The sequence below is a fragment of the Pempheris klunzingeri genome, chromosome 7, assembly GCF_042242105.1.
Source record: "Pempheris klunzingeri isolate RE-2024b chromosome 7, fPemKlu1.hap1, whole genome shotgun sequence".
Taxonomy (NCBI): domain Eukaryota; kingdom Metazoa; phylum Chordata; class Actinopteri; order Acropomatiformes; family Pempheridae; genus Pempheris; species Pempheris klunzingeri.
The window spans coordinates 21636601-21663231 of NC_092018.1; the positions used below are offsets into that span (position 1 = coordinate 21636601).

At 43.5% G+C, this 26631-nt stretch overlaps 1 protein-coding gene across 1 annotated transcript in view; it reads right to left on the reverse strand.

Annotated features, from left to right (window-relative positions):
• unc5db (unc-5 netrin receptor Db) overlaps positions 1–26631 on the reverse strand; it is a 148999-nt gene that overhangs the window by 47128 nt on the left and 75240 nt on the right. Inside the window, exons 3-4 of the mRNA XM_070833471.1 lie at positions 11277–11420; positions 9780–9883 (exon numbers count right to left, since the gene is read on the reverse strand). Of these exons, the coding sequence (XP_070689572.1) occupies positions 9780–9883; positions 11277–11420 (248 nt within the window). The remainder of the gene's footprint in view (positions 1–9779; positions 9884–11276; positions 11421–26631) is intronic.

Sequence of the window (26631 nt, forward strand, 5' to 3'; positions counted from 1 at the left end):
AGCGTGGGTTTCATCAGAGGTAAAGCGCTTAGCATCGTTGATAGATAAGAAAATAGAGACTGGGGGACAGGGTCTAATTTCTCATGATTAAATCATCATAGTAAGTCATCTATCACTGAAGGGGGGGGGGCTCAAGAGGTGGCCCCAGCATCCAGCAGACTCTTAATGTATTTATTTGAATTTTATCCTGGGAAATTTGGGACTTGAAAGAGTCAATTAACGTGTGGCCCTCACATATTGGGGGCCACACTGCACATTAGCTGTCCGTCAGTCTGTCTCTAGCAGCCCTTGGGTAATGATCAAAAGATTCACCAAGCAGAGGCGAAGAGAGAGAGAGGTACAGAGAGAGGGGTGGTGGGGAGGTGGCAGGAGAAGAAAATGAAGGGACAAAATGCAAATTAGCCTGGCAAGTGTGTGGCAGAGGATGTGAGAAATGAATTGCTTAATTGGCACATTTGTTTCAATTAGGATGTGGTCATCAGTGTCAGCCTTCATGGAGGGGTTCCCAGACGGGGGGCTCACATCAGGGCTTCCTCCCTGTGATTTCAATACCCGCACCTTCCCAGAAGGTCACCTCTTCCAGCCCTGCACAGCAGCCAGGTCCTCTCATCTACTTAAGTACACACACACACACACACACACACAGCTCATTCAGATGACATTTGCTGATGATTAGATGCTGAGAAATGTGGTGAGTGAGGGGCAATTAGAGGACAGAAGAGCAATGTAACGGGTGACACCGCAGCCATCATTAAGACTTATGAGGAGAGCGCTGATTAAGACCTTGCCAGCTGATGCATTTTTCCCTGTGCTTGTGAGCCACATTGCCCCACTCCCAGGTCTAATGGTCATTTGATGTCAAGGTGATGCAGAACAAACTGCGCCTCAGTGCGGGACAGAAATCCGTCTGCTGAGTCATGCTTGGGTGTCACACGCCCGTGGCGAAACCAGCACGGCCAGCAGTGGTTTTTAAGTATCACATCTGTGCAATTATATGGATTAAGCGTCTCCGCGAGGCGCACCCTGGGGACTCACCGAGTATCAGAACCCATACCGCCGGGCACGGAGCGAATCCACACACACACACACACACACTCTGAACTCAGTATGGCTCGGTGCGTTCATACGAACAGCAAGCCTGACAGCAGCAGGTAGAGTTCGGGGGGAGCTATCTGCGGCTCAGCTGAGCTCTCCCGCTCCGGAGGTTAATCAGAACAGATACAGGGAGAACACAAAGTGGGACCATCCGCCTCCCCTGTTACTTCCCACACGCCACCTCTCCTCCCCTCCGAGCCATGTGGCACTGCATTACTATTCCACCCCAATCTGCCTTATCTTAACAAAATGAATAGATGGAGCTCCTGGCTTCAGCCTGGGCTTGGGGGAGGAGGGGGGTGGGGTGGTAATTGCTTGCCCTAATAATGAAGCTCATCATCTCCTCTCCAGGAGACTTTCTCTGACCTATGAGGAAATAACAGAGGCGCTTGGCAGCTGCATCGGAAAGTAAAAACAAGTGCAGAGGAGGCAGGAGGTGGGACGGAGTTAAATGCTAACTTGTTTTGTTATAGCATCGCAAATGTCTTTGTGAAGCTCAACAGAGAACAGCTTGTATCACAGTGCTCAGGCTTTTAGTTGATTCCCCTTTGCGCCGGAGCCTGGGCTGTCTACCTGAGCTGCTGTAGATCAAGGGGATTCATCTTGGATTAAAGGCTCTCTTTCAGGGAAGCTGAAATTGGCTTCCAGTTTGGCTCTTCATTTCACACTTTCTCTCAGAGTAACCTCTCAAAAGAAAGTCATTATACAGGGTTCTCATGGACTCCATCCTCCCCGAGTTAAAAGATCTGCTATGCATTCACACCGCTGATATCTGTGAAGTAAAGGTGGGGGACCGGTTTTGGATCCGGAGCACCGAAACGAAATGAAAAATAAGCTGCTCCTACGTTCCATTAACCATAGGCAAATTACAGCCTGTGCACTCTGGATACGTTGTATGAGAGCATTTCTGAGGCAAAGCACTGAAGAGCTTGAATGTTGCAGTCCGCACTCACAGACGCGCCTGTGTCCTAAATTTGAATTAACTGGAAACACTCACAAGTATTTTTCTGTTGATTGATGGCTAAATAGATGTCTGGCCTTCGAAGCTCAACTCTGACTCACTTTGCCTGACAAAGAAATGTTTTGAAAATGCAACAGCTAGTCCATGTACATTTCATTGTCATTGTTATTATTATGATTTATTCGACTGAAATGGTTCACAGTGCGATGCTTCAAATGCCACACAGTCAGCTCCTGCTTCCACAGGGCTGTGGTCGCTAACATTTACACTAAAGTTTAAGGGTCAGTGTTTTACTCCAGGGAAGGTAGAAGAAGAAAATTTGTATCACATTACAAAACTAAGCTGGAAAATGCCAAATGGGATGTCTGCAATAACTGCTTTATATTTATAATGAACATTAAATTCATAATACACTTCTGCAGCGCAGCATGCTGGGAATGTGTTTGCATTGTTACAAAGCAACCTGGGCTCTCAACTAAATGTGTGATTTTATTGGTCAGACTGTAAAATCATCTAAAAATCTTTTCTTAAACCTGCTCTCACTCCCACAAATTTCACTCCACATGCATAATTTGGACGTGAAAACGTAAGAAGAATTGTGTTGGTCACAGACACGAGGACCACGGAAGCAAACAGACTCACACCTCTGACTCTATGAACCTCCACATTGACTCCCAAATTAACTGAGAAAACTACATTTCAGGAGAGAAGCAGAATCAGCAGCTTTTCTATCCTGCAGTTCTCATATTCTACATCAGATCGTTCAGCAGACTCTTCCAGCAGACTCTCAATAATGCAACATAGTTCAGCTCCTGGCTTACACTTTATCTTGGATCCTGTGACGGCCACTCTAGTATCTTCCAGGACTTTTTCTGAAGCCGACCTTGGTGGACTTTGAGGTTTGCTTGGGATCATTGTCCTGTTCAGTGACACCCAAGCTTCAGCTTCCTCACAAGACGGCGTGACGTTTTCTCCTGGATTTCCAGACACTTGACTGAATCCATCTTACCCTTGGGGCAGCTGTGGCTCAGAGGAAGAGTGGGTCGTCCCTCAATCAGAAGGTCGTGGTTTGATCCCCAGCTAGGAGTCAGCATGTCGAAGTGTCTGTGGGTAAGACACTGAACCTGAAACTGATCTTGCTCCTGAAGCAGCTTCAGTGTGTGAATGTGTGTGAAAGAATAGTCTCCTCCAACTTAGCGGTTAGACTTAGATTCCTCCTGTATGAATTGAGTAGTTGAAATTACTAGAAAGGAGATATACAAATACAGACCATTTACCCTCTAAACGCTGCAGGTTTCCAGAGCCAGAAGAAGCAAAGCAGAGCATCACAGAGCCACAGCCATGCTTCACTGTAGGCAGGCTGTTCTTTTCAGCGTCTGCCTCATTCTTCCTCCTTCAGACACACCTCTGATCCATAGACCTGAAAAGTTCCAGTGTTGTTTCAACGCTCCACAGAACAGAATCCCAAACCCTCTGTGGCTTATTTATATGGTTTCTAGCATATTGGAGCAGACTTGTCTTGTCTTGTCTTGTGCTTTTGGTTCAGTAATGGAGTTGTCTTGGAGTTCTGGCATGGAGGCCTTCAGCGGTTAGTGATGCACCTTAATGTAAGAAGTCTTGCTGCAGGTCTTTTGCAGTCACTCTAAGGTTTCTGTCCACCTGCCTCCTCAGAAATCTGGTGACAGCCGTTGATAGCTTCCTCTTTCTGCCACGTCCAGGTAGTGTAGCCAGTGTTCCTTTAGCTGTGAACATGTTAACTATGCTTCTGACAGTATATCCAGGAACATTCAGTGCCTTTGCCATCTTTTTCTATCCTTTACCTTGTTTGTGCAAGGCAACGATCTCCTCTCTTAACTTGTTGGACAATTCTCTTGACTTACCCATATTTCTAACATGCAGCCAAACGTCACTGTGAACAAACCCAGTCCAGGTATTTGATGTGTTCTGTCTCAAGCACACCTGATGCAACTAATGAGGCCCTTGATCAGTCACATCAGGTGTGCTTAAGACTCTTATGAGGGATTCTATTCACTGCAGCAGTCATTAAAAGTGACATATTGTGTTGACTTTGGAGAAACCACCTGTGATATTAGTTGTGTTGAGCTGTTTCAATTGTTCATGTTTGAAAGTTGAAAGTTTGTAAATGTTGCTAGTACACATAATTTGCGATGGGGTTTGAATAATTTTAGGTGCAACTGTATATTAATCTACTTGATACAGCTTGTGATCTTCAGTGAAGACTTCACTTGACCTCATTTGTAGCTTTTTTGATAAGAACTGGCTGGCTCGTACAAAATGGACTGACAAAATGGACTCAATTTAACAACGGACATTAACATTAACACTAAAATTCCTGTGACAATTTAAGATCAGCAAAGTCTGTGTATGATACTGACTCAGTTTTAAGACAACTGGCCAAGTTTCGTCATGGTGGGGGTCGTACAATTTGACATTTGACAGCAGAAGAACATTGGAGCAAAGATGCAGGTGACCTGAGAGATTAAAATTATGAAATAATTTTGACTGTAGTTGCAGATGTTTTCAACATAATTGTTTTAATTTAAACTTCATTTTTACAGCGCCACTTTGAGGTCAATGAGGGTTATTTCATATGTTTTAATAATGGGCGGAATTTGCAGCCCACCTGCCAATTTGCTGTTTGTAGGTCTTACAGTTTTTATACTTTTAATGGATAAAAATAAGAAGAAGAAGGAGGAGAAGAAGAAGGAGAACAAATGTAATTGGGTTCCAGCCGTGAGCATTGCTACATGGACCCCGAATAAAACGAAACAAAATGAAACCAAGAATGAAAAGAACTTAAGGCTGAAATGTAGTATCAAACAGCAACATCAACCGTCTCCGTTTTAGCATTGATTAATGTTCAGTCGAGGCATCCTGTCATTAGAATAATGAAACAAAACTGTACACTGTCACCTCAAAATCAATATGTATAAAGGTATTTTTTTTTTTGTCCAAGAGATCATGCAGAGGAGATGATTTAGGGTCCTGAGTATTGTCTGCAGAGCTTCCATTTTCACCAAGGAGAAGTTAAGGAAAGCCTGAATGTAGCATGAGAAGCGAAACTCGGGCCACGGGATGCTCCATGAATATATCAACATTTTCATCATCTGAGATTTTCTCTCATCTGGTTGTTGGCAGCTGAACAGCAAGCAGATACCATTCAGAGAGTCAATCAAACTGGACTGGAAGACGAGAGAGGGACAAAAATAAGACTTAGTCTTAGACTTAGGACTGACATGTCCTCAGAAGAAATCACAGCCACAAGACCACTTGCGGTTTTCAAACTTAGTTTCAAATCCTTCATGAATACGTTATGATACCTTCTTACACTCAGTGATAAAATATAAATGGCTGAGAACCATGAAGCAGAGCATCACATGCTTGATGTTCATGCAGAAAACAGCTACTTCATGCAGTTTTTCACACTGGTGATGGGATTAAGTGCAGCTTCATTACCTTCATTAACTCCCAGCATTTTCACTGGATATTCTAAGGTGATGTTTTGCAGTGTACAATTTTATTTGAACTGCAACGAGTAGCTGATGAACTGATTTGTCAACCTACAACCGCTTTGATAACTGCATAATGGATTTAGTCATTTTTGGGGCCCCCTCCCCTGAAAATGGGTTGTCCTTTGCTCTCACATTCACTTGCTGAGGTGGCAAAGTTTCTCTATGTTCACCTTTAAAGTTTCACAACTTTCCAGGTAGTCAGCTGCCCATATGAACATTGAAACAGGCTTGTCGTGTTGTAATCATTACAAAATGCACAATCCTCTCTCTGTAAAGGGAAACATCCCAAAGTTTATCTGAGGTGTCAGCCGACTGGGTAAATTTCACTGTTTTTAGCACAAATTCCTTTTTATCTCAGTTTAACATGTGCACATATGACATAATTTTTGACATCGCAGCTTGCATGGAAGCCCATCATGGTCCAGTATGTGATTTAAACACGTGTGAAGCAATCTGAAATCTGTGATGAAGACATCTTGGGGCCTGTAATTAAACTTAGTACTCGTAGACTTTAGCTCTTTCACTGAGAAAAACAGACTACGTGCAGCCTTGATCATTTTTAATGAGGTAAAACTGTCAGACCCATATTATTATTGGTATTAGTGATGGTTTTTATATGTCTTAAAACTTGTCTGGATGGGATCTTTAAACTTGAGACAACTATGGGGAATCAAAATGGGAATTGAAAAAACATGACAAATGTTGCTTGAAAACTCACAGGATATTGGGACAAGTGGTAAAATGGAAAGAATTAGATTATAGTGAGAAACATATCTGCTTAAACACTATCTCATGCAAATACACTTCTGCTATGTGTCAGACTCTTGCTTAAATAAACGGTTGGGACCACATGATACAAAATGATTGTACTGAGTGACTGGAGACTCATTAGGTCACCCAGACATCCTCACTGATGGGGAGGGGGGGTTCCTCACAGCCTGTTTGGAGGCACAGTGTTTACACTGCACTCTAAACCACAGGCTCCATTCTATCAGGTCCGTGCTGTGTTTGCTACAGTAACATCCATGCTGCACTCTGAAACCTCACACTAGCGCACTCATGGACGCCACGTCAATATTTCATGGCTGAGGTGCGCTGCTATCGACTGGGCTGAGGATATCTGCCATGTGCTCTCTCCATTATTCACTCCAGTCTCTTGTGGCTGGGCTCATTTGTGTTGACAAAGGACTAGATGGGAGGATGTGATTTGGTCTGTACCGCTCAGATTCAACTATTTTTATCCCCACTGTGGCGCTGGAATGTCATCACTCCTCCATTTCCATGTTGAATCATTTATCCGGCACAGTGCTGGAGGTTGACCTCCACTTTAGTCTGCTCCCTGCACACAACGATTACACATCCATGCAGCTCATGCTGATTATCTGGACCAAATATGGAAGGAGAACGTCCGCCTTTGGAGGAATGTGCAATTGGTGACTCTTTTTCACTGAGACATTAAAGTGATATATTTGCCCCAGAGGTCATTTCCCAGAGGTTGATCACACTGTGAGAAGCACCTATTCTCCGTTCCACTGGGAGCCAACATTTACCTTGCCACCAGGCGTGATTTAAATGCTGAAAGCATTCAAACAACAGTCCAAGATGGGCTGCTGTTAATCAAGCAGACAATGTTAAATACTGCATCTCACAGGGTTCACAGGGCTCCAAACCCCGGGGCTATAGTCCCCGACAACACAGCTCAAACTCCCCCACCACAATAAGGTGGCGATTCATTGGGGGATGTGGCGATTCATTGTGGGAGACAGAAAATGAAAAATGAATTGTAAATCATAGACTCATGTTCATGTCAATGAACTACAGCAATACAGAATTTCAATTCTACAGCAAAGTCATGAGAGAGGACGGCTCACACCAGCTAGATGAAGCCAGGTTGGTATCCTGGTTTCAGAAACCTGGATAAGGCTTTATCCTGGCATTTTTTTGGAGAATTTCACGTGACTATTAAGAACGGCCCCGTCGGTAAACAGCACTCCCACCTCTAATACTACAAATCCCACAATGCACTGAGCAGCTGCCGCGCTAGTCAGGACCCGTGCAGCAGCCCCTCCTCCCGCAGGTATAATGACACACCAATCAGCGCTGTTATAGCAACACTTATGGCGCGTTTCCACTAGAACCTACTCAGCTCTACTCGGAGTAGGTACTAGTGGAAACGCGCCATTAAGCTAGCCCCCCCCCCCAAAATAAATGGGCAAACGAAAAGTGGACTTTGAAAACAGAGACTTTCAAAGCAGGTGGGGGGCAGAATTTTACCTGTTTGTCGATATCGGAGGTGAACCTGTGTGTCTTGTTTGTGGAGCTGCTGTGGCCATAATTAACCCTTCGGAGTCTAGGACCGCTACACGGCGTCAAAGTCACATGTTGCACGTTTGAAAACGTAAAGCTGTGACACAAGCACGCAGGTGCTCAATTCAAAGACTGTTGGAAAGCGGACACTTCAAACTTTTTACAAGTGTTTGAATTTTGTCGATCGGCCTATTAAGACTAAATTTATGAAGAGCCGAAGTCGCGCACTACAGCTCTTCTACGAGTTAGAAGATGCTGAATCTGGGGAAGAACGTTCTGATTCTGAGGAAGACTCAGATTCTGATTCTGATTCTGAAGTGGATGCTGCGCGTCAAGACGAACGAGAGGAGGTGTCCGCGCAGACCCCCGCTCCTCCAAAGATCCAACTAGTTCCTACTCGGATTTTGTGTTTCTTTTGCACTTTTACATACAGTGTGTCCATATATTATGTCAAAATAAATAAATACTACGTAGAATCACATAGGTGAGGTTGTGCTGAAAAGAAAGACACAAAGAAAGGCAAGCTAAGCAGTTTTAATGGGAAACACAAAGGTAAAATGAAAAGTAGTAAAAAAAAACGCCGTTTCACCCCAGACTCTGAAGGGTTAATGAATATAAATATAAGACAACACTATGAGACAAGGATAGTACAAAAAAGAAAAAAATTATTTAAAATTCTATTTATTTTATTGAGGAAAAGTTGTTGAAGTTTGGCTGTTTAAATTCATATTTCTGGTTAAAATATATATTATATACTATAATAAAAGAGTCACTATTAGAGTCTTCACTAAATGTTGAGCCCGTTTGGCCTCCGACTTAGACCGTGTTTTAAATTTTGGCCCTTTCTTCGATTGAGTTTGACCCCCCTGATGTACACCATCACCCTAGCCCACAAAGGCTGATCTGTAAGGTCACTCTGATCTTCCACTGCTGATGATCAGATGTAGTCAGATCCAGCAGAGTGGGAAATGCATCGCAATCTTGGCAGCAAGAAACCAAACTATGCTCATTCTCAGCTCTCAGAGGTTCTTTATCTCAGCTGGTACCAAAATGACAGATTAGCTGGATGAGGAGGCGTCAAAGACAAACCACTACTGAAGCAGATGCTCACAAACCTGGGTGACATAAGAGTCGTGCATTCAGGGGATGAATAATCAGATAGATAATGATCTGTGTAAATATCACTCCACATAGGACCCACACAAGAAAAAAAACCTCCAGATTCCGGATCCAGACTAGTGAAAGATGGCTGGTATCTTTCATGAATCACATCCTTGATACAATTACACATTGTATATTCACAGATGTGGATGTCCATGTTGTAACCAGCAGGCATAATGATGAGATTCCCTTTCATGATGTTCATGTTGTCACCAACCATAGTAGCAGCTGCTGATGGATCCAACTACAGAATCCAAAAGGAGAGAGAGCAATGTCCCACCATACCCGCTGCCTTAAATACCCCTCCAAAACTGTAATTGGACCATTCATTGTGGCCTGACCCACTTTAAACCAGATGTTTCCCTCAGAGTGAACTCACAAGAGTGGCGAGGGCTAATGGTGCTATAAACTGAATGTGAGAAGAGACTCTGATATTTTATTGATACATATTGTTTGGAGACGATTTGATTAAAATTTATGCTGCGAATCTTCTTCCTCTCATGTGGCTACCTCACTTTAGAACTGAGGCATTCACCTCTAAATGTTTATGTGCACTTAGTGTTGGTATCCAACACAACTATATCAGTCTTTCAAAGGTCAGAGAAAGCAGAGCTGAAGGTAGAATCTGAGCAGGTACTCTCACAGAATAACGATGGTCACTCTGATGCAGACCTGCTCAGTGGAGTATAAGTGGGGGGAGGAGCGAGGAGCGGCGGCCTTACCTCTGCCACAGGCACCCCCTCTGGAGGGCGACAGTGCAGAACGATCATCCCGTTGATTGGCACCTCCTTCCCCTGGGGGTCCTGCTCAAAGTTCTTCCTCAGGTCTGTGTGGGGAGATAAGAGGCAGCTGTCAGATATCAAGTGTTTCAGTCAGCCTGGTTTCAATCCTCTTCAGCAGCCCACACGCTGACCTGGCCCCCACTCTCCATGCCACGACCTTCAAAACCCACAACAGTACGCACAAGATAGAGGGGATCTCATGACCTTGTGCTGGGTAATCTGTTGACAAGGCGATTTGGAGGATACAGTGCTCTGATCACCCTGGGCATTCTTGTGCATACAATAGTGATGGATCCCATTCCCGTCCATTTTTAAAATGGCCTTTGATACGCTACTGTGCTGCTGCTATCTGCTGAAAACCTTTACAATATCATCCTTTTTGGAAAGTGGGACTGGGGGTAATGAATGGGTTTCCCGCTCCCTATGATCATGAGAGATTCTCTGCATAGAAGGGATCTACACACAGGAGGAAAACTCTACAATAGTGCCTCAAAACCTTAACGCAGCTGGCAGGTAGCTAAGTGCAAAGTCAGTGAAAACACAATGATATGCTAACCCTCGCAGACGAAGATTTCATCACTACATCATCATCATCATCTTTGAACTCAAATTCTTATTTTCTTCAAATGACAAGAAAAGGCTTCTTCAGTACATGATTGCTCTCCAGGGCTGTATAAAGAAAAATCAACATCAAACTCAACTCATAGGAGGGCTTGTAGATAAGCTACAACACCCTCTGGCAGCGATGCTGGATTTGGACGGCACTTGCTGTGAGCAGCTGATTGTGTCTGAGCTTCATCAGACACCATTAGTTGCTGGGAATCGATTATTTCACTGTTGATAAATCTGATTCATTTTCCGCTAAGACAATGTCAGCTTGCTTTGTTCACACAGTTTCGAGCAGAATTTTTAACGGGTCTGTTGTCTTTTAGCTCCAGTCTGTTCGGGACTAAAATCATACAGGCAGACACTATAAATCAGTTTTGGTGACCTGTCATTCCACATGATCATAATGACACAGGGGACTCTGGGGGAACATTTACAGCTTCTTTCAAGTTACTGACAGCCAGTCACACTTTCTTTCACTGCACTTGAATGCTTTATTTCTTTATCTTCTGCTCTGGTGAAACTACATAAAAGCAGTAATCAGGTCAGTCAGGTCCTAAGTATGTGATTGATGTAAATGTCACTTAATCCTGGACCGTTCTGTGTTGTTAACCATTTAGCATCTTAATGCTAAAGAGAAAGCTACAAATTGGGAGTGATGTAGACAGTAAGGCCAAAGACAAAATACTTTATCTTGTCCCAGCGTCATTTGGAGATGCATCAGACTATTCTGCTTACTGCGACAGTTGTTGCATACTGCCAAATGCAGCTACAGTAAGTTTTGTGACATAGCTGCTCCAGGGCGGCTCACTGAGGTGTTTCCATACTCACAGGCGATGCGGACAGTGGCCTTGCGACTCTTGGAAGTGCCCAGGTGGCTCCAGGCCACACAGAGACACCAGTAGTCCTCGGGCCCGTGGAAATCTTCTACCTGCTGACGGGACACGTTGATCATCACCTCACGCACCTTCAGCCCTGAGACAGCAGAGACAGTAAGACTGTTATAAACTGTATACTGTTAGATTCCCTTACAGTCTTCTGCCCACCCTGATTCCAACAGGTTCAGCGTCAGGTGTCACATCTGGGTTGGGCCATTGTGCTACGTAAAGGGTTTGAATTTGGGTCTTACAGGCATGCTCAGGCCTTGTTTTAGGCATGTGCACAGTTAATGGAGAGAACTGAAATAGGAAAGGCCTGCATTCTAAATAAGGGTCCTTACAGGGTCCTTAATCAATACCTCAATACGTCTAAAGGCTTTCGTCACCGATCAATGGGTTTTACAGGATTAGTTATGCATAAGTTCTTAGGAAAGGCTGACACACTTCCTAAGTCAGTGCATTCTCCCCCTCCTCGCTAAGGAAATTGGCAGAAACATAGTCCCTCAGGGGCCTCGACTGTATGTTTTGAGTGTTCAGTGCTGCTAACAAGAGGGAAGCTAAATCAGCTGTAGCAGAATTAGCATCAATAATTTGGACTACACTTTACCACTTCAAAGAGCATGTGTAGGCTTGCTGTGCAAGCAACATAAGGACAATATGCTATATTATGTAACACAAAAGGCATTCAAACAGCACGCTGCTGAATGCTCCTCTTCTACTGAATGCTTTATAAGAAAAGAAAAAAATACACTCTGTATTTGAAAATCCTCTTAAGCAACACGCTGCAAGACCCCAGTTGGAAGTGTTCGTCACCCTGTCACATAGCTTCAGAAGGTATACAGAACCCATTTTTAATCTGAGTCATCGGCTTAGGGCCTGTCGCAAGTGTTTTCTCACTGCTGCTTAGAGCCTTCTGCCGCCCGCAGGCCTTATACCCACAGCTGGATTAAAGGAAAGGGACATGCAATGTGCTGGGGACTGTAAGACCAGAACCCAAACCCGTCCGCAGCTGGCTCTTATGGCTCTTGTGCATCCACTCTTTCTGATAAATAACACTCTAATCTGACATGCTCTTACTAAAATCAAACAGACTCACACTGCGGCTGCACAGCTTGTGAGGCACTGAGCAGATTTCCGAGTGAATACCAATTAAACCCAAGTGAATAGCAGCGGGGTTACACCAACGGATTCCTGCTGGTGTTCATGGTAAAATTAAGAAATGGAGAACATTTAGTTGCAGGCGGTCTGCACTGTGCTGGGTATAAATGACAACAGCAGAAAAGTGGGCTTCTTACTTTTTGTCACACCAAACACAGTTGACAAGTTGTGAAATGCTGATACAAATTAGGCTGTTCGTCTCAATATGGTGCATTGTGAGGTGTGTGTGGTGGCTGGGGTAGTTTAAATTGTGATTGACGGGCCTGGAGGGGGAAAATGCCACGTTTAAGAGGAGGAATAAACAAAGAAGCAGCTCTATGGTTGGTGCTTCTGAGTCGCAGCCCCTGTAGAGAGTGAGACACAAGCATAATTCATAATTTCTCGAGCGGCGGCAGAGAGCTGGCAAGTGACAGTGTATGTGTGGGAAGAGAGACAGCAGAGAAAATAATGACTAATGACTTTCCATGATGCCCTAGAAAGTGCTAGCCCGTGTTTTAGAGAAACGCAAGTGAAGAGAGAAGACAGACTGAGTGATGGAGAGAGAGAGAGAGAGAGAGAGAGAGAACGGTGGCGGCGGCAACACATTTCCTGGAGTCCAAACCGGCGCCGACAGGTGGTTTGCCAGAGAGACGGAGACGACTGCTGCCACTGTGTCATCTGTCAGCCCTATTTGTTTATAGGCAGAACACTGTTGACAGGGCTCATTAGAGGAAACCACTTGATCTGTTCTACTCCCCTTTCCCACCCCCACTCTTCATAGTTTCCTGAGTCACTAGATAAATCCATCCAAAAACGTTGAATCACTCAGAGAAGACTGGCAAGATGGCTGAAATACAAACTAAGTTTTGGCTGTTCTGAGATCCTAAGGAGAGGAAAGTGTCACTGCTGTAAGTTTTTATCATCTTGGATGTGGATGACAAAACCTTCACTAAAAGGTTGCATTGGATCATCTCTGCTTAATAGGTTTGAACTTTATGGGTTTGAGTTCAGAAGAGAGGTTTTGTCCCATGTCCCATTTTTCTTCTTTTCCACATATTTCCTCTGGTTCTCCTCTGCCAAGCATCCAATAAAAGTAAGAAAGGACTGGGTTGCTAACTCATAGATCTTCTCATAGCATTAGATGGTAATGTACTGGCAAACCCAAAATACTGGTCCACTGGCTCTGAAGCAGAAGGAATTAGACTTCATCAGCCTCACTTGAAAAGCCCTGCCCTCATTTTAAAGGTGGTGTTTCATTTAAATGTCTTAGTAGATGTCATAAACCAGGTAGGGCTGAGTAATATGTCTAAAATCTCACATCCTGACTAAGGTCGCCTCTCTTAGCCCATATGTTACTGTGTTAACTCCGAGTCTGTTGCTGGGCAGCAGCTCTACCTTGTCTTTCAGATCAGTTTCATTGAACTACGGCTTCACTAATCTTCTCATTGACGTTATTTGCAATTAACCCGTGGAAAAAACTTGCTTCGCGTTTGGTGGTCAGGATCATTAATATCTAATAGATATCAACAACTACTGACAACACTTTCTGAGCGTTTACAAGCAAACATGCGCACCAACAAAATGTCTGTGCAAGCAGCCACAGCAGCTACAGGCAGGAACGCTGCAATGGAGAGAGCCAACACAAGTTTAACTGATGCTTATGCCTGATTTTGGAGGCACCCCTACTTTCCACGTGTATTTATGCTTTACAGCAACTTACAAAGAAGGGCCAAGAATTAAAGGGTTAACTGTTTAAACTCTTTCTTTCAGCTTGGATTTTACTAATTTTCAGTCTCACAGTCACCGGATATCTTAACTGGGGCTGCCATATATTCTTCTTTTCAGGATGAGTTAGGCTATTGTAAAAACTCATCATATGGCACTTCAGTGATACTAGACATGTTCAGGTGGACATCAGAGAGAGTTGATCTCTCCTCCGCTGTTAGACCTTCATGGGTCCAGAGAGAGCCACAAAGGGAGCGCTGAGCTTAGCTCAGTTGACCCTCTGAGGTCCGGAGCTGAAAAGAGGAAGTTTAGTGGGGGTTATCTGGTTTTGTGGCCTGAGGTTGTAGGGTGTCCCACTCTGGCCAATGGTGGCTGTAAAGCTGGGTCCAGGGGTGATTTAGCACCTATGTGTGAAAACTTAAGGACTCTGGGAAACTGAATTCAGAGAGGGAGTCCTTTGTTCAACAGACAGAACATGTAGTCCTCACCATTTCTGGTGAAGCCCAACAATGATAACCATGATTCTCCTTTATCTGTCTTGCCTGCCTGCGCCTGTGTGCCCGCCACATGCTGGAAGAGCCATGGCAGAGTTCTCAAGTAAAACTGGGGACACTGAACTCAAGATCTCAGAACAGTGTTAGTACATTAACGTCAGGATGTCGTTATGTCTGCTCCAGCTCACCAAGTAGGGCTTGTTTTCACCCCAGGATGTAATGCTGGCAGAAAAATCTTGCAGGTACTGTTCTGAAAACTTTTGAGTAACCGGAGCACTTAAAGTACTGAGGCTTTGTTCAAAATGAATCCCTAAATTAGCCATTTGACTCTGCCCACATTCATATTGCATACGAGCAAAACTCGTAGGCACACAGACATACACATTACACACACATACGAGTATGTGCATAGAGCCATTAGAGCCTGTTTCACTTTCACTTCCCTTTTTGGGGAAGGATATTTGATTATCATTTTTTTTATTCCTCCCTGAAAGAAGAAACTTTTATCTCCCAACTCCATTAGGCCCTGTGCCCACTTCTCAGCTCTGAAACTGGAGACAGTCCCAACCCACAGCCATGTCTCCTTGAAATGATACTCGATTTCAAGCCTGCAAAATGTGAAATCAAGCCTGACAAACCCAAAACGTACCGCTAACAACTGGTGAGAAGGCAAGTGACACTAAACAGCAATGGTGGGAAACAGCAGCAATTACAACTACAGTGCCTTGTAAAAAAGAAGTTTTGTTATTCCCTGGGTGACAAGCTGAATGCAGATTGATACATCAAGTCGGCCCACTCAAGTGAAAAGTCATCACTAACTTTTATAGTTTTAAGTATTTTCTCTGTAACTGGATTCAGCAGTGGTTTCTGGAGGGAGGGTGCTGGTGTTGAGTTTATGTTTCCACAGTCATCCCTTTTCTGTTTCTGCTTCAGGTAGCATCTCTAAAATGCCTTTTGCTCCTCCATATTGAGCACATTAATTCTAATCACCAGGACTGCAATCCTTTGTGTTTTAGAGAAAAAAGTTGCCTGAATTACAAATGTATTAGCTTAATCTTATCTGCAAGTGCAAGTAATTTTGTTGAGATGCAGCACTGTCAAATGAGCAGAGAGGAAAAACAGTGACAACAGCTGTGTCAAGGTTCTGCACAGGAAGTCAAACGTGTTCTCAGTGGACGTTAGGCTCTAACAGGCTTGTCCCTTGATTCTGTTTGTCATCTACACAGACAGGATCAGCCACAGTGTGGGGGGTTCCCAGCGGGGGGGACCTCAGGACCGCACGCATAGCATCTGTACAAATATTTAGAAAAGAGTGTGGACATTTTATGAGTTATTATTAGTTTTATTTATAGTATAAATCAATCTATTAGCAATGATTCCTCTATTCAAATAACAATTACCTTTTAAAAGTCAGTTTGCCTGCCTACAATATCACAGCATCACATTTCAATAAAAATGATTATTGCATCTTTAACCCCTTGAAGGTCCTCAGAAATAATCACGTTAAAGATCCTTACACACATAAATGTGTATGCATAAAAACAAGCCATAAAAATGTTAAAAATCTTTCTTTTTTTAAAATTTTTTTTAAATAGTTTTTTAGACCAGCATCAGCCCTAATCATACATATCAAATTTTAATTAGTTTTTTAAAAAATTAACCCTTAAATTGCCATGTTTTTGTCATGATGCGCATCATTTTATGGTCTAAAATACACAAAAAATACATGAAAAAAATTGAGAACTCTGAAAAATTCACCATCTTGCAAAATTATAAGCAATATGCATGAAAAACTGATAAAATATGCTAAAAATAAAAATCATAACACACTAGAAAGTGCTGAAGACCCTCAAAGGGTTAAGATCGCACTCCAAATCAGATCCATAGAAAAGAGAGATTGAGGTTTTAAAATTCACTCATTGCTTATGCTGAATAACGGGGCTCAGAGGACAGACATACAGCTCACCGAAAACATCCCTAAATGCACAGCACACACATCTTTTAGCTCTGATAGTTGGTGCTCCTCCATGTGACCACACTGTGTACACACTGCAGCCGAGACGTCCTCTGAATGTGGTCGGAGCGATCAGATCTCAGTGTGTCCTCAGTACGCCTTGGATGAACTGGTGCAACATAAATAAAGATTGATTGATTGATTGATTCACACCTGTACTTCGAGCTGTCCACCTGTGATTGAATCATGAAAGACGTATGCCAATGTGGCAGGTCTGAACAGGGCTTAAGAGGAGGCATGAAAGCACTGTGTTAAACCGCGGTTCTCTCTGCACTTGCACTAATCCATCACCCCATAGCGGTAGCTGCAATGGACTGAGCCATTTTGCACCTGTTTGTACGGACAGGATCGGTCCTGTCGCCCCCTCGGGTGTGTTGTTTAGGACAGGTTGTTGTTATATATAGTTGCATGTCCCCTATGTCCCAAATACTGCTGGTGCTGCAAAGCAAGTGGTTAGCAATAGTAAAGCCAGCAAAGGAGAACAGAACAGAACAAAGAACGGTGTGTGCTTGGTGTATACTTTACAACATGGGCCGAACGTATGTTGCATACTCAGGGTTTGTGGTCTATCCTACTGTTGTTCCTTGTAGTTTGGCCATTTTCCATAAGCATCATATGTTCATATTTAGCCAGTAGCAGGCAGAGTGGTACATTGGTACATTTATTTCTACTATGTTGATTTGGAGAGGCAAAACCTGCTCTTTACGCTATGTTTATATTGTACATTTATTTCATTTATTATTTCATTATGTCTGTATTCCCAGATACCAGTTCAGGTGTCCATAAAACAGGAATAAATCACTGGACAACACAGTGACAAGTGTGGACAGCCATTGTTCACCTTTGACAGACGACTATACCTTGGATACCGGTGAGAAGGGATATGAACCTGAAGGTGAAGATCTTGGTTTTCAAACCCTCACCCACGCTCAACAGCTCTGGATGAAGTCAAGGATACAAGCAGCACTAGCTGGAGGAAGTGGCTGGGGGAGAGGAATACTGTGTAGTATATTCCTAATGTGACCTGCGCCTGGATATAGGCATAGAGTGAAAACAGTGAACCTTTAGGGAGCACTGGTGGCCTGCACACATCAAGGGTACAAGGACATTTTATGATCATCCTAGAGATCCCATCCTATCCGAGATGACATAACCAGAACACCTCGGTTCGAATCCAGCCATGACCTCTTGTTGTTTTATACCCAACTCTTCCGGTCTATCTAATAGAGGCATAAATGTCAAAGCAAAAACCTTCCACTGATTTTGTTCTTCTGAATTCATGCAGTCCTGAGTGGCTTCTGGAGTTGTTCCGCATCTTGGGTAAGTGTCGCCACACACCTTGTCAAGGGTAAAAATTGGGCATTAAAAACACTAGTACTGTACCAGTGTGTAATGTATCAGTGTTTATGTGATGGCTCAGGTCAGCCCAGCCCAGGGAGCAAACATGTGGTAAAGCAAAATAAAATGTAATATTAATCTAATCTAATAAAATCTCTAGGAAAAGGAGAAGTTATAGCCCCTCCTTTCCCCCCCGAGCAGTCTGAGATGGTGGTTAGAGGGTGTGTGTATATGTGAAGTGTATTGTCCGGGACACATTCGGTTAACAACCCCATTAACTGGCTCACAAAGCAACCCCGGGGCAACGATAACATCACTCCCGGCTTTAAAGGCCATTATGTTTCAGCCCAACATATACGCCGCCGTGCTGGAGCAGAGTAGCTACGGGGGTGGGAAGGTGTCACTGCCCGTTTGCCTTGCTCAACCCTCCGTCCACCTGGCAACCCATCCTAACCACACACACACACACAGGCAAAACTTCAACAGGCCCCCCTGGGCAGCTTGGCAGGTGAAGACTGTGGCTGTTTATCTGCTTTAGTCAGGCCTTCAGACACACACACACACACACACACACACAGTCAGACCAACAAATACACTGACTCCACACATATACCTTCTAAACTATGCAAAGACACACACAGTAAACACAATACGAATGTGCATAACCCACATGCATTAATACATGCAAACGCACACCTCGGCGCGCACACACTCAATCATCCTCAAACCAAACCACACAGAAGCACACACACAAACGCTGTCTCATTATGTACATATGCGTACATGCAACACCAATACAGGCAGTACAAACAACAAAGTATGCACATACCCAGATGGTACACACACTGCACACTAACTCTCATACAAACACATACCCCACATGACAATATGGACACACAGATAGATACTTTCTTCCCACGCCCCCACACACACACCCACACACCATCCGCTCACACACGCATGCACACACACACACACACACACACACACGTGATACGGCTTCTGCAGTTTGTGAAGGAGAGAGTTTTGTCTGCTCGCTGCTCACCAATGATAACATTCACACTCCACAGATGCTGGAATGAAAGGTCAATGAATCCCCCCCCCCCCTCCGCCTTCTCTTTCCTTCTGCTCCATGGGTAACCACTGAACACTGGGACTCTATATGGAAACATGTTTGTGTGCAACTCCAAGTGCTTAATAGCCAGTTTCCTCCAAGGAAGGCTTAACTGCCTCAATTAAAATCACATAAAGGAGAACGCACGAGTCCTAACAGCATAAGCACGTCTCCTCTCTTAGAACAAACAAGGATAAAGAGTTTCCCCCTGATAGAAACAGGTGGATGCTGATTTTCTCTCACACTCCCAGGGTGGCAGCAGGAATCTCGATTAGGGAAGTGCCAAGAGAGGCGGCAGTGATGAGTGACAGCTACCCCCACTGTGCTGGACATATGTGTGGGAGGGGGACCAGTTTACGCCCAGCACCCAGGGAATCAGTCAGCTCTCCCAGCAGACACCCTGCAGAGTCTCTTCCAGATCTGGTGAGACAGGGAGGCCTCGATGGCAACCGTGCCAGGAAGCTCTGAGGGTTCTTCTCAACAGGAAATAGGACAGAGTTTACTTCAGGGGACGGAGCCGAGAAAAACCCACCTACACTCAGTCTCCTAATCTCCTGAGGCCGACATGAATCTTAATCATGTGCAATTCTTGGTTTGCTTTACAGTGAGTAGCATCAAGCCGAAGTTTGGGAGGCTGCTTTAATGATTCATTTCTTTTTACAGATATGACCTTGCTGTATGTTAATCCGAAACTGGAGCTGGATTCCATGTATTACTAAATCTTTGTATTTTTCATTTTACTGTGATAACAGAGTTAGATCTTGTTCAAGTTAAAGGGTTCACTCGTACTGACAGACCCACAGTGAATTATCATCTGAAAGTGCCGTCTCACCGGTCTCATCGACCTCATCCCCAAGAGCAGACAGGTGTTTTTACCGAAACGCTCTACGACAACCCACTGCGCACTACCTGCCCAGCACCTAACAGACAAAGTTAGTGACTAGCTGGTGACTATGGAGGAGCGCCTTAGCAAGCAGGTTTCCTTAGGAGTTTCCCTCTGGCCAAAAAGTTCAAACAGTCAGTCACTTAATATCAGTCAATCCAGTGTGAGACACAACTGCTTACAAAGTTAATATAAAGATATAAGTGAGAGCTAATATACACAAATTTGCTACAGAGCGAGAGCTTCAGTCTGAGTTAACATGGACAGCACAAACTGTCCGGTGGTCACATTTTCTTGAAAAACAGTAAATACCCAAAGATGAGTTTACTGCTGAGGGCGGTGTCAGCGCTCACAAACTTAGTCAGAGGATTTAGTGTCAGCAAGCCATGGAAGCAACTAGCCACCTGCCACAGAATCACTATTTCTTTGTCGGGATTGTGGCAAAATGACTACGGACCTTCCAAGGGAATTTTGCAATCCTCCATCGCCATCAATAAGTGCCCAGGTGTTTTACAGCAGACAGCACCAACTGTGGATTGAGCCTGCCAATATTCTGTACATTCTGTATATTCTCCTGTCGATTTCCATTCTTGTGATCAGCATGGGACACTTGAACTCCCCAGTGAATGATAAACTAATGAAATTCTTTGACTGCAAATCCTTATGGCAGGGCGAGGCAGATTAATTTCAGGTGTTACAGACTGACTCCTCAAACAGTGCTGAGTCAAATCCTAATCCTACATTGGTCTCAGTCTTGGTAATATTCTTTTCATATAGCTGCCTTCATATTTCTCTTTTGCTCTCACGTCTCAGATAGATATCATCAGAGCTATCAGCAGAGAAGAAAGCATGAAAGATAGCTGTAAAACATGAGACAGCTGTACCGACTTATCCAAACTGCAACGGCCAGATTCACTTGGCTAATAATGTGTCCAAACAGCCCTCTAGTGAAGTGACTGGCCATCATATGCATCAATAAGTATTCTGAAAATGATTTCAATGAAAGCACCTGTCTCTGTTTTTATTCAGCTGTGACTCAAATGATTCAAAAAGCGCTGCAAAGTCAGAAACTTCAACCAGGAAATGTTTTGAAAATTGGTTCTGCTGTTCCTTTTTCACATTTACTACCGTCTGAAGCTATTGAAAAAAAGATCTGAATGTAGAAATGTCTTACGGTTATCGTGGTTACAGTGATCAACTGCTTATATGGCTCAAAATGGTGATGATGATGGTTGGATCCCTGGCTCCAGTCAGCGTGTCGAAGTGTCTTTGGGTAATTCTACTTGTTTTACTGTACTCCCATGATCCTTTGCTTGGTGGTAACCCATCTGCTGCTGCGTGCACATTGAAATCGTGGCAGAACAAAGTCATTTTCTCACAATGAAAAAAACATGCAGACAAAATGCAGCAGCGATGAGAAACAGTCACGGCTGCTGGTGATGGGCGCGGAAAACGAATGCCACTGCGAGGCCAAGGCGGCCCTGGTTGAAGCCGCCCGCAGCAGCTCGAAAAGCAAAGTGATCTGTTTCATTACTTTATGTTCATGTTATAAATATACAAATGTCAATTAGATGGTAATCTGCAAGAAACAGAAATTGAAAAAGAAGAACTTGGTTAGAATAATCACCTGCTTATAGTGATCAATCTGACCCACATGGACGTGATCACTAGAAGTGCTTTCCACTGGTTTCTAATTCAGTAGCAGCCTAAGGCCAAATTCTTATAGTGGAGACTGACAGCTGAAACATGGCTCAGGACCAGGCACCCGGAGACCAACCAGTGCTCCTGTGCTGAAATAATGGTCCCAAGTTTCCCTGTATCAATTATTTTGAAGCAATTTGATAAGCATTACTTTATTTAGCAACATCCACCACGTGAGCACATCATTAGGTAATTAACTATGGCTAAAGACTAAATTTGATACTGTGCTTTAGTGGTGCAACGTACATGAACGAATCTTCATCAAATCATGTACAACCAATTGATATTAGAAACCAGATTGAGGAATTGGCCAGGCCAATATTGGCTGATTTAAACTTGCCGGTGCGTATATTCGTAGTGACATAAATGTCTTTAAGTAAGAAATAGCAGCACAGAAATCCCCTGGCTTTAGCTGTTGGATCGATTGCCCTCCCCAGAGTTCTCACTTTGTCCAGTGAAACATCCCAACATCTACAAGATATATTGGTTCTGAAAACTTATTCATGGTTTCCTCACAGCGAATTCTACTGACTTTGGTGATCACTGCCTCACTGGCTCACTGGTTGATATTTGTGGTTTGGAGTCAAATGCCACGACAACATTTGAATGGATTGTCATCAGATTTGGGCTGAAGACTTTGGAGATCCTTTGGTTTCACCCATGCATCCACCATCAGGGTAAATTTTCAAGTTTATAATCCAGCCTGATTTGTGACGATGTCGTGGACATAATGGTCAGAGGGACGTGTGCTGGAATTGAGCCAGCCGTACCAATCATTTATTCCAATAATTCATAGAAGCCTTTATTCTGCCAAGTCTTTATTGCTATAATGTATATAAGGGTTTCACAGACATTAACTTTTAGCCTCTGGCCTCCGTGAAAGCTTTTGTGGAAATTTGATCTAATTTTGCCACAAACGGTAGGTTTTTTCTCTTCAACATCCCCTTGTTAGCATGAAAATAGGTGGATGAAACATTTTTAATAACAAGAGGGCATGTACTAGAGACTACATCAGGATATTTCATTGAGTTGAGTCATGTATCGCTGTGCATGCAGCCCTTGAGAGTAAAGGAAATTATCTTGATTATTAATTCTGTCCTCTGCATATCTCAGCCTAATCATCTCTCTGCATTGTTAAGCTGGTGTAATATGTCTGATAACTGATCTGAGAGAACTTGATCACTAGGAAAGAGTCCAACAAAACCTTCTTCTGTACTTCACCCAATTTTCAGGTCCAAGTGTAGAAATTCAGTGTAATGTGCCAAGGCTGGCAAGAAGGGATCATCTACCTTCCTTTTACACTACACCATTATGTATCATTAGTTTGTCAGTTTTATTCCAGAGGGAGTTTATGATAAAGTGTCCTTGGTGCCTATAATATACTTCACTCCTACATTTCCCAGAATACCTTTTAACACTTGGGATGAGCTTGCCTTCAATCTCAGGTTTTTTGTGGGCAAATAAATACATTGTTGCTCGTGAGCTGACCAGTCTGTGAACTCTGGGGTGTGTCTGCAGGCTGCATCGCATTCTGGTCCAATGAGGCCACTGGGAGGGGGGGGGGTATCTCTTCTTCCTCTGTCATGGATGAATGGTGGTTCACACAGAAGGTACTGACTGCACTAAAACCTGAAGTTTACAGTAACAAGTCACAGGGCCTCAACGTGACATTAAAAAATGAATTTACTAAAAATTAATCTGTTAACAGCTGCTGACAATGTTTTTTTTTAATGTTTTAGCTTAATCTATAAGAAAATCCAATCAATATCCATGCACACACTCTGTAGGATTGCCTGTCCTCAGGTGTTGAACAGCTATACACAGTCCTCCCTTAGGCTGCTGCTGGGGAACTCAAGGGCATTGTGGGCTTTATCAGCGCCCAGTGATTCATCAGGCCAGCTGGTAAATAAGAGATGCTATCAGGTGCTCCAGGTGGCATTGAGGGCCCATGTCCTAATCAATAACATTCCAATTCTTCACTGATCTCCTTCTCCGATTAGCTGCACTAATCCAACACACAATGTTGCTGTCTATTACTGAGCAGGACAAAGCCTTCCCGTTAAGACGCCCTTATCTATGGTTTTGCATTTACTGCTGATATAAGGTAGGCCTGTGCCAGGGGCTACAGCGAGGACATCCTCAGGCTCCTCTAATTGCTAATCCACTTGGGCCAGCAAACAGCAGGGAGATTTCATCTGGTGTGGCGGAACCACATGCAGTTAAGCGTGGTGATTATAGTGAGAGGTAACCGGTCAGTGCACAGACGCAGAGTAAGTTGAGGTAAAACGGCTCATAATTTACAATCCTTTAAATGAGAACGAGAGATAGTGGAGCGGCACGGATAATGAAACATGTTAAAAAGAGAGGTGACAGCAGCAGGCACTTACTGACACAGGAATGCTGATGAACAAGCGGAGCTTAATTTGACTTAATGAATATGAAATATGCATCAAATTTCCCTGTCAAAATGATCTGGGATGAGCATAATGGATGGAAGAGGAAATGAATCAGAATGAACCAGTCAGTGTTTAGCTTCTGTATGCTGATTTTACAGTGGATGTGATTCTCAAATGGTCGCGTCACACCCATCAGTCCACCGACCTCTGAATGATACACTCCACATTCTCGGTAGAGGAGGTGACTTTTTTTAGTCTCTTCTAAAGCACCGCCTAAATTGGATAATTCCAGTGAATTAAACTTGAATTGCATTAAAGCCCCTATATGTGGGATTTAAAAAAATCTTGGAAGCTTTGATGACCCCAGTGGTTGTATCAAAAGACACTGTAGCTGAGAGCAAAACAGACCATCGTCCCCACTGACGATGGATCAGTCAAATGTTAAAGCTCCTCTGCTTCCACACTCTCAAATGTGAGGATGAACTACTTTTCTCCTTTTCTTCTCTCTTCTCGTTTCATATTTCCAGTGACTGTCTTTGGTTCATGAGCTGGTTGGAAAAACGAGACGATCAGATCAGAAGATTTCACGTCGGATCACAGAGAACAGTGACAAGTCATTTCTACATCTCCATTTCCTCTCGTTTTAGATTTCAAACAATTGATAAATTAACTGACAAATTAGTTGACTGATTAATCAACAATGAACACGCCTCCCTCCCCTCCTCGTTCTGAGGAGCAGTCGATCTTAACAAAAGCATGCAGCTTGGGGGCGAGCTGTGGTTTCGCTGCGTTTGGTGATGGTGTTAGTTCATCAATAGTTGTGCCTGTGTTCATTTCTAAAGAAAACTTCAATCTCACCAAGTTTCCTGAGGAGGATTGTCATCCCCTGAGGCATGATGTGCGCTATGCTGTTTACTTTCTAACCTGAATGGATGTACGCTGTCTTCAAACATGTCGTTACTTTCTATAAAGAAGCAACAATAATCATTTTGGAGGATTTAAAATTGTTCCTGAATTGTGGCTCAGTGTATTGTCTCCTTCTGTGATAGCTACATTTACATGCACATCTATCGTCTAATAACAACGCCATTAAAGTTCCTTTCTCCGACAACAGGCCTTTTTCATGACATCTACATTTTGTCACTAACATCATTAACAATGTCTCAGCTCCTTTGAGCATTATAAAAATGTGTGTTTGTGGTGCTAAGCGAGTGGATGGGGTACATGGTACACATTTTGATTGGATAATAGCTTAAGAGCAAGATAAACATTAAGAAAAGTAATGACAATACTTAAGGGGAGTCATACTAAACAGGTTTCCTGAGATCAGCTGTTGTTTAAAATTTTATTCTACTGGCATTATGATGAACATTGTGAACAGTAAGAATAAACACACACACACGTGAAGCCTTTCACTGAATGCATAGTTGTAACAGATCCTCTACTTTTTACTGTGTAACATTTGCACATTGTGCATTAAACACTTTATTAAGCCACTCAGAATGACACAACAGCTGTGTTGACGAAAATGAAAAATTGCTTAATTAGAAAATGCAACTTGCTTTTGGAGAAGACACAGTAACCTTCAATAAGACCGCACGGAAACATTTGCAAACCGCCTTTTGAATTTGTCTCCACAGAGCTGAGTGCTACGCGGCTCGCTCCGCCTTCCCAGGTCGCAACGCAGTATTAAAGAGCGACACTACAACACTACAACACATGATGCTCACCTACATGTGACGGAGGTTTGGAAAGCAAAAGAGATCAAGTATACAGGTTCCCAGGGCTCAGCTCTTTAAACTGTTCAACAGCATTCAGAAACACAGTACTATGCATGATTAAGGGACATTCCTCAACCTTAAATGTCAAGTTTGTTCTTTAAAATCGATTTATTTACAGCAAAAAACGAATGAATGAAATCAATCGTTCTCTTTCTGTGAGGCGTGCCGTGCTGCGTCGGGCCAAACACTGAGCCAGCAGGCACGATAACAGCACCTCGGAAAGTAAACCTAAGTGGCACAAACTCCCTCCTTAATGCCGTTAATTAGACGTGTGCTTTTCCTGCCAAGACATGTTAAAATGTCTACTGTGACTCTACATCAGAGCATTCGCTGCATTTCTCATTATTCACCAAGCTCTTCTTGAGTTTTTGGCCGTGCTGCGGAGTCCGTTTACACGCTGATGTGTCTGTCCCTCTGTGTTCAAAGAGAGTGACTCGGTTTAATTGCAGTGTTTGCACAAAAATAGCCACGGGAGTATCGCAGTAGCATCTCGACAGAAGGATCGGGTTTGAGGTTGAATACTGGAGGGAAACCGATGATGTGGAGGAGGTGTCTACATCTTCTGTAGCATGGAAACAGGAATATTAATAGAAGCTTCGTCATGGATACGACTCATGCCTGTGCTGTGACTTAGTGGACTTGTTGTTATTGGACATAATCAGATTATCAAGTACATGTGGGTACTAGTCTACTGCCAGAACCTTGTAAGAGCCTAAGACTCTGAC